Below are 12,377 nucleotides of genomic sequence, written 5' to 3' on the forward strand. Positions count from 1 at the left end.
TTTGTAGTGAGCTCTGGACTCTCCTGATATCTGAGCTTCAAGATCTGTTTCAACATTATGCACCGGGAAAGTCCTCTATAGCAGAGAAAGGTGGAGGTTGTAATGAAGGCAGTGGAGAGAAGAGTTTGTGTGAGGAGCATGGATCCAACTGGAGCAGAGCAGCAAGGGACAGTGCAGGCAAAGCAGGAGGGAGGAAAGGACAAGCATTTCGTGTGTGACAAGAGACAGGAGCTTCAGGAGGATAGGACACCCTGGTCTACAGGTGGCTACCAAATTTATTTTTAATTATGCCTATCCTCTCTGATCACTGATGGTTCCTTGGTGACTCTCCCCAGCCCAGACTCCTGCCAGCATAGGTAGGGTCTGTGTGCCTCTGCAATCATCCACAGTAGACAGGTCAGATCTGCCAGTGCAGAGCCCTGAAAACTATGCAGTTCATGGGAAAATGAGGGTTTGGTCATTGTTATGGTTCACTTCCAGTACCCCCAACTATTCATGCAACTATCACCTTTGGTGGACTATGCAGGTGCAGAGGAGTGTCATACTGAATTGTGACATCTACGTAATGCAAATACACATTCCATCAAGGGTATTTCCATGGGGCTTGTGTACCCTACCACACGAGTGAGACCTGAGTCACTCAGGATGAAACCTGAAGCTCTGGTGCCCAAGGACAGTCACATTTCAGCAAGGGTGGGTTGCAGCTCTCTCCTTGATTTTTGGCAGAGAGGCTGCCACTCTTCATGCCCTGCCCCAAAAGAATTAAATAGCTATCAGTCCCTGGACTGTCCCCAGTGAGGTGAACCCTAAAATTTAGTCAACTGGGTTCTTCAGGAGTCTTTGGGAAGGAAAGTGTCATAAGACAAGTAAGTAATATCTACTGTCTCTGCATCCTGTCCTACCCCCCCAGTGCTTGGGGAGAGCCTGGGTAGTACCTGGGTCTGAGATATTTCTGTCTCAGGCTTGTTCAAGGTCCAGATCCCTTTGAGGTCAGTGGGAAAACTCCTCCTGAGAGCAGAGGGTTTGGCGTCAAGCACCACAGGCTTGTGGTTAGGTAAGTAAGATGAACACAGGGAGGGAAGCAGTGTCTGCTCACCACTGGGGAGGACCACAGCACTGAGCTTAGCTGTTTGGTCAGCTCCAGCTGGGAATAGCACCAGGTCCCTTGGAGCCTAGAAAAAACACCAAATCTCGCCCACAAATGTGGGCACAACCTCTAGGTCTTTGGCATGGTCTGGGTTCTGGTGAAGGCTGGAGCTCAGTCCTTGAGCAATGTTGCTGTCTGTCCCCTCCATTACCTGAGCCTGCTGCCAACAGGAGTCCATGGAGACACTAATGGGCTGTGCAGGCAACAAGCAGCAGTGGTGGCTCCTCACTGCGTTCCTCCTGCCTCACGGATGCTCTCCTTGCAGGTGTGTCAGAAGGCAGGGGAGATCTCCCTGCTCAAGCAGCAGCTGAAGGACTCCCAAGCAGATGTCTCCCAGAAGCTGAATGAGATTGTGGGACTGCGGACACAGCTCAAGGAAGGTAAGAACTTCCTACGGGAGAAGGAGGAGCAGATCCTCACCCTGAAGGACTCCTACAGCTCCAAGAGTGTCAACTTGGAGATCTGCGAGAGCGAGCTACAGCGGAAGATGAGCGAGGTCCAGGTGCTGAGGGAAAAACTGAACCACTGTGAGCAGGAGGTCTCCGGCCTGAAGCGGACACTTGCCAGCATGGGACCTCCAGGGCCTTTTGGTGGGGACCTTGGTGAGAAGCTACGGGACCCGTTGGCCTGCGAGAGTGATGAAGCCAAGATGCAGCGGCAGAGCGAGGACAGTGTCAACACACTGCGGAAGGAGGTAGAGCGGCTCCAGACCGAGCTGAAGCTGGAACGGCAGCAGCGGGAGCAGCAGGTGATGGACTTTGAGGAGGAGCGGCGCACGTGGCAAGAAGAGAAGGAGAAAGTTATCAAGTACCAGAAGCAGCTGCAACTGAACTATGTGGAGATGTACCAGAAGAACCAGCTTCTGGAGCACAAGGTGAATGAGATGAACACGAAGGCCACCAGCCCCCCACACACTGAGGAGAAAAAACCGTGGACTCCCTCCAGACTCGAGCGAATAGAGTCCACCGAGATCTGAGGTGGGACCAAGAGAATACAACATAAGTTTTTTATTGCTGTGCATGTACTACCTACTCAAGCCAGTGATCTTCCGAAGGATAATACGCTACCGTAGGAGCGGTGTGAATCTGCTCACACCAAGCTTCACCACCCTTACTCTATACTTCTGTGCTCTGTAGGTAAAATAACTGTGGATGTGCGTTGTTTTTCTATCAATAATGCGACATCTCTTTTGGGTTTTTTCCTAGTCAAGCTGGTGAGGGTCAATTGGCTCTTTTGTAATCTGCCGTGACTGTTACTTTGCTAGAGGCCGCCATCTCCTCTCCTACAATTCACCCCTTGTTGGTTGGTTGTTTTGGAGGGCTGTATTTCGTTTCTTTGGTTTTCCAAGCATTTACGTGCAGCAAACCAGTTCAAAGTGGCAGGTGGGGTTTTTTTCAGAGCATTTTTAGCCACATTGGCTAATGGAGCAAAGCTCTCGGGATCATGAGCAAACTCACTGTTCTGTATCAAGTATCCTGTCTAGACGGTGGTCTTAGTGAAGTCAGTGGGATGTTGGCCACTGATTTCGGTGAAACCAGACATATCTCTACCAGATGACTCCCTCTTGCCAGCCCACGTCTACCATGGTTGCAAGAGGTTAGGACATCCTTGAGGAGCAGGATGAGCTTGTCCTGGTAACATAAGCCAACAAGGAATGATTGCCCAGCAGGAGCCTCTTTGTAGGCTCAGCAGAGCTTGACATATGCTGCGTTTTCATTTTCTTGTGGTTTCCTTCTGTACTTCCACTTCTCTCATGGGTTGTGGCCGATCCTGGGAGCCGAAATACCTATCCACCTCAAACTTCATCCCCCTATTCTTACCATATACTCAAGCTGGCTACAGCAAGAAAAGAACTTGGAAATCCAAGCTAATTTCCCTTTCCAAGAGACCTCTTACTTCCCAAAGTCAGTGTAATCAAGGTTTGGGGAAGCCTCCAAACCTGTGGGATGTTTATGCAAACTGAAGCACTAGCAATTTGCCCCAACAATGGGCAATTGTGCTACCCCATTCCCAAATGAATGATGCTTCGGTGCACTCTCTTGGTCCTGGGTCTACATAAAAAATGGCATCCGAGACTCACTCAGGAGTTGCAGTGAGCACATATCAGCATTACCACTAGATTACAATGGGGAGAGCATTAGCCTTCAGTACAGCCATTTCAAACAGCAGCCACAGCCATCCCACGTGGCATCACATATTCCAGGGACAGAGATAACACAGGCCTAGCTTAAGAAAATATTCAGCAGCTAACTCTGGGCATGAAAGCAGCCACAAGAAGGGAAAAGGCTGAAGATCACGCAAGTGCTTATGCCCTGGCAGAATAATAACCGCATCCTATATGCACAGTCACTGAGAATGGTGCAGGCATCAAAAACCAGCATTCAGCTTTAAAAGGTGGGGAAAGTGGATCTGGCTCTCCCTTTCATGGACACTTTGTCACCATGATCCATAGCAAAGAGTAAAAAATGTTGCAAAGTGGAGTTTGCACTGACTGGGCAGTGGCCAAAAGATCAACGCAAGTGGGAATTTTGGCTCTTTGTCCTAGGGAGCAGCAAGAAGAACAATGCTAGAATAACCACTGGGATGTCTGGGAATGTCTGTGAGGTGACTCCAGGGAGAGTCTGGCCAGATTGCATTTCATCTACATACCAGTGAAGAACCTCACGGTGCTAAGGGGCTGAAGACCTTCCAAACAAAAGCCCTGAAGCTACTCACTTTCCACGTTGCTTCCTCAAAAGCACCCCCTCTCCCTCACCAGGTCTGACCTTCAAGTTGGGATCAAACATTGTTGTGGCACTGACAGTGAGGTTGGTTTCCCACTAACTATCACAGAAACCAGCATTTCAGTCAGTGGCTCAAGAACATGCAGAGTGACTGAGTTTCAAGGATCTGCTGTTGAGGAGGTGTACACCGCAATCCCCCGCTGCGTTAGTGCTCAAGAGGAATGGACACCGGCATCACCCTGCGGGACACCTTCTCACCAGAGCTCCTTGCTAGTCCACAGGCAGGGGAAGCAGGGGCTTGTCTGGCCTCTTCACATACCTGCATCCAGTTAGCAGCAATCAGCCAAGCCCTCCAGTGTGCCAGGTTTGCTCCACGTCATCTTTTTCCTAGATCTTTTTTGCAGTGGTGCCAGGAATGAGTTTGTCTTGATGGACCCAGTGAAACCTGCAGGCATACAGGTTTGTTTGACTGCTGGGGGGTGCTGGACTACCTGGGGACTCAATGGCCTCACAGTGCATCCATCAGGGGCTGCAGAGCTCCTTGGGATGAAGCAGGAGCGGCAAGGAGAGATGTTTCACCTTGGAGGAGGAAAGGTACACTCCACCTTCTTCTTCACTGCACCACTTTGATCTAGAGTTTTGATCCAGATCTGAGCAACCTTGATTGTGGCCATTCCCTGGATGACAGAGAGCCTTGCAGACACCCATTAAGATGCTCTGCTGATGATGACAGTTTTCTGTTTCTTGGGATTTGCCCAGCATACCCCAAGCACTCAGCTGTCCTGCAGAAAGCACTCCCCTATGCTACGGCGACATAAAATACAGATGGTTTTGGCAAGTGCCCCAGACAAACTGCCATGAAAGATTCCTGCTCTTCAGGAATCTTCCCCACAACTGGATGCCCTGCTTCCCATCATGTCCTCTCCCATGTGCTAGCACTGTGTGGCTAGATGCTGGCAACCAGTCTCTCTTGGAGGTGACTACCCTTTGCTCAGCAGAGATGGAGCAAAATGATGGTAGGACACCTGGGTTCCTGTTGTTTGTGCTCAGATCTGGCTCGGATGGGAGCTCACCTTGCTCTTCCCAGACCTTAACACTTTTACCCACTGACTGGATGAAGTCTCCCTTCACAAACTTGATGTGTATTGAGGATCTGGGGTCTATCTCTTGAAGCGAGATAGCCAAGGGGTGCCAGACTGGCATTTTGATGACATATCCTGGAAATGGCCAAGGAAGCTGACATCTTGTCTCTTGGAGTCTCAGGCAGGGCCGATAAAATGTTTCTGTCCCATGAAACTCACCCCAGAGTTTGGCCTTGACCATAACTCAGCTGTCTCCTCCACCTTTGCTCAGCCAGCTCTCGAGCTGATGGGATTCAGTGTGATGTACTGGCTCATGTGTAATTCTCCAAGTACTGCCCTCAAAATCTTGCACATGGTTAGTCTCTCCACTGAAACAAGAAGTCATCTCTAATTTGCCTTTGGTCAACAGCAAAAGCTGTGGTGACAAGGGTCTCAGGTCAGTTGCCCACACATGGGGTCCAGGGACATTAGAAATGCTATGAGATACCTGATACATGGGGCTGGCCAACGTGATCCATGACCTATGGGAGAGCCAGGCCAGCGGTGGGAAGATCTGGAGCATCTCTAGTGGCACTTCACCCATGTGCAGGCAACTGAGTCATGTTCCAGGCATGTCCATATGGTTATTATATGAGCAAACTGAGGACACTGAACAGCTCCAGCAAATTCCATCATTGAGGATTTGGTCTAAGCAGGCTATCCTGGTGCCAGAGAAGGTCTAAGCAGCCCCTCTTACCACTTGCTGCAAGTGGGGTTGCTTTGCTCCACCATCATTTTGAGGTTGGTAGCTGTTGCTGTAAGATGCTGACCCAGCTGGGCTAGTTCCCTTCATGCTGTCAGCACTCCTGTCTCACCCTGGGTGTGAACACCGCAACCATCACACGTTGTTGTGCTTCACACAGTCCCACTTAGCTTCTGCCACTGTCTTGTGACAGCCGGCTGCACTGTTCTTGCTGTCGCTGGCGTCACGCTGGAGGGAGATCACCTCCGGGTTTCCGCACTCAAAATAGGAATCTAACTGTTGCTCTTATGCTGCTACGTTATACGGAGACAAGTGTACTTGGATGTAAATAACAGCCCAGCTCTGTATATACAATGATTAAATGAAGAGACAAGAAAGCTCTGTGGCTTCTATATTGGTAAGCCGGATTGATAGTAGCAGCAGATGCTGCGTTCGGGCGCTGAGCGCTACATGGAGAATGCTCAGCACGCCCTGAGCTTTCACTGGCTGCAGTGGAAATGGTGGGTGTTTGGCACCTCCCAGGAAGGCAATCCACTTGGGACTGGCTCTGACAGAGCAGCCTGGTGTCCCTCCGTCCTGCTTCAATGTTTGCTGTCATCCTGAGCCAGGATTTGCAATTGTCCTCTGGTTAAGGCTGCACTGTAGTTCCCTCTGCCCTTCCTTGTGTCCCCCCAAAACCCCTCGCAGACAGTGGCTCCCAGCAGTGTCCCCCTTCGGTCCTGCTGCCCATGAGCTCTGCCCATGGAAAGGACCAACCCACCCCACTCCTGCCCCTCACAGTGGCACTTTATAGCTTGCTCAAGACAGTAAGCTCAAAAGCAACATGACCAAAGATCTCTGGAGGGACGCACGCTTGGAGCTGCCTCCTGGCTTTCCTGGGTAGTGATGAGGCCAGTGTGGACAGGGAAGGGGGAACAAGAGCTGGCAGGGGACAGTCAGGGCTTGGATTTCCCTATGTCCCACCTGGGAACACGTGCAAGGCCATGAGGAGCCTCTCCTGTGCTAGACAGGACAGCGTAGAAAAGAGTTCTTGGTAGAGTTGATTGTCTCCAGTTGGTTAGACCAGTATCCTCCATGGCTGTGCCAACTAGCTCCATGCATTGCTCAGGGAGAGTGTGGACCAGGGGCTGTTCCCAGGAGGTATAATGGACAGATGCAACTCCCCTTTTTTCTTGGGAAGAAGAGAGGATGCATGCCAAGCCACTACACTTGTCTTCAGGGCCACAGGTCTCCTCTACTTTAGCAGCAGATGTTGCTACAGGGTCCAGTGAAGGGCTTGTTCTGGCTCAGTGTGAACTGGCCAGGAAAAATGTGTATCCTGAGAGCTGGTGGTCCTGCTGGCTGCCTCTTTGGCGTCCTCTCCCCAGCTCACCACAGGACATACTCAGCACCCTCCTTACCACGGAACCATCTTCCGAGGTGAAGGCACCTTGGTCTTTGCATCTCGTGCTTGGGGTGCTGAAGGCATCTCTGCCTACCTTAGCTCCATGAAGGCTCCTGAACCTGGTGCCAGCCTTGGCAAGTGAAGCATGGGACAGTGGGACATCTGTGCTCCCCTGCCCACAGTGGTCCTGTGGATGGTGCTCAGGTGGGTCTGGGCCTTGAGCACGTACCACCCCTTCACCATGCCTCTGTACCTGAAATGTGCTAAGCCTTCTCTGCTCCATTCCTATCAAGACCATGAAATCCTGATGATGTGCAGTGACAGTCCTCACTTCTGCCCTGGATGGGAGTGGGTCCAAGTTGCCGTTATTCTAACCCAACCTTTCAGCCTAAGCCTTGAAAGCCACTTTCTAGAGTTACTTTTCATCAAGACCCCCTGCTAAAGATCTGTTCATCATGTTGCCTGTGTCCTGCTTCTCCTCCGTCCCAGCTCTCCAGACTACCCTGCCTTCTTTTAGATCATCACCACCCACACCGTCCTAGGAGTAGTCAGTGCCTCTACCAGTACTCTGACAGATATGTCTGACCAAGCTGGAGCTGAAGCCCAAAGCCCCCACTGAGAGTGACATGTCCTGACCCTGCCCTCAGAGGAGCTTTCTAGACTACTGATTTTCTTCTCTCCGTCATTCCCATGTCAGATAGATCAGCCATGCTTTATCTCCATGAGCAATCTTGCTTTTTGCTGAAGGACAACCCCATGGCTTGCAGTCACTTGAGATGACTGCATGGGGTTTCACACCATCCCACCACCACAGTCAGCCAGCTCTGGGGCTTCCCTGGTCCTTCCACCCTCTGGAAAGACTAGGATGTGAGGGGTGTATGAGTATCCCTGGTGTGTAGGGGCACTCAGCACCCATGCCACCTGGTTCCCTGTGTACCAAGGGGTTGTGATCACATCCAGCTGTTTGCAGATGTTGGCTTCCCAATAGGATTTTCCATGCTGGCAGTGCAACTGTCAGAAACACCAGAAATGAGCCTCTGCATTTCCAGGAGAAGCCTGCTTCCTGGTTCTCCCAATGAAGGGGATTGTGTCAGGTCTGGAGCCTGGGACAACCACAGGGTTGTGTTTTCATGGCTCTTTTACATATCTGTTTTCTCAGGCAGAAAGTTTTTGCTTTCTGTCTCAAAGCAATAGGTTTTTCTAGAGAGATTTAAAAGGGACTATTCCCAACTCTGATACCTGCAGGCAAGCCAATGTTCCCTTGAATACCTTCATAGCTCCAGCCCTGGGCTCTCCTCCTTCAGAAAGGGATGAGACGTCCAGTCTGGCTCCAAATAACCAACAGTTTGAGCTTGGCGATACCCATTCGCCCAGAGAGCCTGAAGCTGCCCATATCCAGCAGGCCACCAGTCTGGGTCCCAGGAGGTGCGGTCCATCCCCCTCTGTGCCCATCCCATGACTGTTACTGGGTCCCTGCAGCAGGTCTTCTCCATTAGCTCACCCACATGGGAGCCGCTGGGTCCCCTGGGGCATCTGAGCTCACTGAGTCACATTCAGTGACAGCTAGACACCAGTGGGAGACCATGGCGCTGGCTCTGCCGTTCCTGAAAGCCAGGCTGTCCTAGGAGCCCTCTCAGAGCAGAAGGTCGCCTTTCCCCCATGGGTTGCATGTGGGTTCCCTTCCAGTGGCCGAAGGGAGCAAAACGTGCACAGGCAGAGCTCCATCACCGGTGCAAAAGTGTTCCACCACCGGTGCAAAAAAAATGCTGCACAACCGGCCAATGTGTCTATGCAGTCCCTTTCCATGCAGCGGTGTCCCCGCAGAGCCCAGCCCAGGGCTGGAGCTCCTCCAAGGTGTCTTCGTTTGCACTCACTCGGACCTGGTAAACGCTGTGAGCTGAGAGGAATCCCTCTTGGTCTTTGCCTTGCACCGGGCAGTACGCTTGTGAGGGTTTCCTCATCCGAAATCGATGCACGTTGCTTAGTTGCCTGTCTTCTGCGTCTGTTCTCCAGCAGATCAATAGGTGTCCCCCCCAAAACCCAGCTCCCCTATGGGAGAACGTCAGGTTGGGCCAGCCGGCGCCCCCGAGCAAGCCTGCTGTCTGATTTCACCAGCAATAAAAGCCCCGCGGAGGAGCGGCCAGAGCTCTCCGCCGCTGCTCCACCGCCAGGTGAGCTGCAGGCTGTGTCTGTGTGTAGGACCTCTGCATTAGACCCTTCGTCCAACGTTTTGGACCTACCCGACTGTAAATTCAGTCCCAGACTTGTGCTTTCTTTCCTCTTGTTCGTTTCTTGATGCCTCGGTCTCTCTCTGCTCTTACTGTGAATTCAAACCAGAAGTGTTCTGAACTCGACTGCGTTACTGTTTCGTTTCTGCGTTGACTGTTGCTGGTTCCCTGAACTGCGTTTAATGAGACTTTGCAAAAAATAAAATAAAAAAACTTAAAAAAATTATATATATATATATACACACACATATATATATATATACTTAAAAAATAAAATATTTAAAAAAGAACTCCGTAAGGTTGGGTGTCTCTCCTGTCCACCGGTCACTTCCAAACACTGTTGTCTTGACTCTGCCTCTGGTCAGTGTATTTAAACACAAGAGGTTGAAAAAGAAAGAGATAAAACGCAGCATTCTGGGAATTTTGTACAGCAAAGGTGTATCCGTTTCGGAAATTCTCGTTAAAACTATCCCACACTTCCCAAACTACTGCTAGTCTGTTGTATGTTTCCATTGGGTTATCAAGATGTGAAGAGCTACTGCCTTTGCGATTTTCTACAGTGAATATATATATATATCTGTACAGAGGTATGTATATATATAAATATATATGAAGATCTATATGTATACGTATCTCTCACTCTCCTATCTCTACCTGACTGTGAAGGATTTTTATTGGGCGAAATAAAATGGAGAAAGGCCCCATTTTAAAAACCCGACTGTGTGGCTTGTCTGGTTGTGTTGTGGGAGGTAGAAGTGGCAAGACCCACGTGGGATTTTGGGAGGGGCCCACAGCCGGGCTGGGGAACCGCAGGGAAATGTCTCCGTGAGAACCACAAGGGGAAGAGGTGGAGGTTGCTGGGAGCACAGCGAGACATTATGCATGTCCTTGTCCGGATGGGACGTTCCCCAGTCCTGCTTTCCCGGGGCACAAGGGCTGCTCAGGCTCTTCAAGCACGTGAGAACAAGCACCACAAGGCCACCGTGGTGGCTGCAGTGGTGGGACAGTGCTGGACAAGACGTCTGTGTTTGTGGTCTCACCCCCGTCCACAGCTCAGATTCCCATGGATGTGTCTGGAGCCCCTGAGGATATCCCAGGGCTAAGTGAGAAAGACACAGGCTTTCCCTCAGTCCCACAGACATGGTGTCTCCCAGCCCCACGTGGATGTCCAAGACCTCCTAACACTCATGTAGGTGACTGAATTGCTCCCAAGCCTACCACCACTGGCTCCCAAGCCAGGCTCATACCTGAGGGATTTCCAGGTGAGGACACACTGGGGAAGACAAGACCCAGGTGGAGATGCCAGGCACAGTCCTGGAGCCAGCTGTAGTGGTGGGAACCCGGCATGAGTTACCCCTTCCCTCCCATGCCAAGACCTCACTTTGAGCAGCCACATCTCATGCTGCAGTATCTCTCTGGGGTTTCCCTGGCTCAGGGTCTCAGAGATGCCACCCCCAAGAGAAACCTGCGCTGAGCTCAGGCTGCGAGGCTGGGAAGGGAGACGGTTTGAGGGAGCTGCTGTCTGGGCTGCAGGGAGGTGTGGGATGTCCACTGATGGGCAATCTGACCCCGGGTTGGAGAACAGGGCTGCTTCCCTGGCACAAGCCCTTCTCGTGGCTGAAGACACAAGCAGTTGAAACGCGTCAAATTCATGTTGGATCCCCATATGGTTGGGGTGGGGAGGAGGATGTTGCCAGGGAGGCGGTTTTGGAAGCTGACCCCAGGCTGAGGTCCATTTCGCCTTCCCTCACAACCAGGAAGTTAACACTATGTCCAAAAACTCCTGCCAAATTGCAGGTTTTTACTCAAATGAATCCCACCCCAGCTGCTTTGTCAGTGTCACATTAAAGCAACATTCAGATGAACACTATTTTTCTAAAAAAAACCAACAAATCCAGCACTTTTTCCAACACCAGCTTTGCTAGAGATGTCTTCTGTCCTCTCAAGACAAAGCTGATGCCTCCCAGGGCAAAGCAAGTGAGTCCCAGCGCAAAGCAAATTCAATTATTTCCCTCAGACCAGGTTTAAGGCCCAAAATGCCATCAACAACACATGGCTTTTATTACAGTTTACCGCAACCAGCATGGCTCTCCTCCAACTCCATTCTGGTCTCTAAAGATGTGATTTCCTCAGTTGTCAGAGGATAAAAGGCTGATGCGAAGGAAGAAGTGAAAAGGCAATTCACCTGGCAGACAGATTAGGAACGGATGCAAGTGCTAAGTAAGTTTATGTGCCATTCCCTGCTTAACGCACTTCCATGCTCAAGGCCTTTTTTAATTACTGTTTGCCAATGCTTAAAGCCCCCAGTGGACAGCAGAGATGTCTGGGCACAGCGGAGCCGTTAATATTTGAAATATTCAAAAGTTGCCTGGCCGCAGCCCTGGCCAACTGGCTTTTGGTAGCCCTGCTTGAGCAGGGGGGTTGGACCAGATGACCTGCAGAGGTCCCTTCCCACCTCAGCCCCTCCAGTTCTCTTGGTAAGGCTGCAATGAAGGTGTGTCTCCACCACACTCCTTGGTTCGTGACTCCACTCCACACCGGTGTGGAGCAACCCCCCAAAGGCAGTGCTCTGGCCGTTGGCCGAAAAGTGGGATCCGTTATCCGGTGTGCAATAGTCAGTCTCATACGCCAGGACGAGACACTGATGATTTATTTCAGAGTTACACAAGGCTGGGTGCTTGGTGGTTTCCCACAGATCAAGCACGCCTGTCAGGACTCTCCATGTGATTTTTATACACGTTTTACAACATCATTGTAATATTAGTACCACCTACCTATATTTGATTGCTTAGTAATTTACATACAATTACTCAATCAAGTTATAGCTACCATGCACACTCAAAGGAAGGGTCTTCACCTGGTCGAGGGTCTTCTTGACCTATGGGCGTGATTTTTGATATTATAACGAAGGTAGTTCAGTTTATGACATTAAGAATTTTCACTTTCCTGCCTAGTTGGCTAAACTGCTCAAAACATCCCACTACCTAAGCAGGCTTACAGGAAGGATGGGGAGGGACTCTTTATCAGGGAGTAATGATAGGACGAGGGGTAACAGTTTCAAACTGAAAGAG

At 50.7% G+C, this 12,377-nt stretch overlaps 1 protein-coding gene across 4 annotated transcripts in view; it reads left to right on the forward strand.

The window, feature by feature from the left end:
• LZTS3 (leucine zipper tumor suppressor family member 3) overlaps window positions 1–10,021 on the forward strand; it is a 55,783-nt gene extending 45,762 nt beyond the window's left edge. For all 4 annotated transcript variants that reach the window (XM_074587207.1, XM_074587211.1, XM_074587210.1 and 1 more), the window contains exon 4: window positions 1,413–10,021. In XM_074587207.1, the coding sequence (XP_074443308.1) occupies window positions 1,413–2,123 (711 nt within the window). In that variant the 3' untranslated portion in view covers window positions 2,124–10,021. The remainder of the gene's footprint in view (window positions 1–1,412) is intronic.
• The last annotated feature ends 2,356 nt before the right edge of the window (window positions 10,022–12,377 follow it).

This window comes from Larus michahellis, chromosome 5 (assembly GCF_964199755.1).
Source record: "Larus michahellis chromosome 5, bLarMic1.1, whole genome shotgun sequence".
NCBI lineage: Eukaryota > Metazoa > Chordata > Aves > Charadriiformes > Laridae > Larus > Larus michahellis.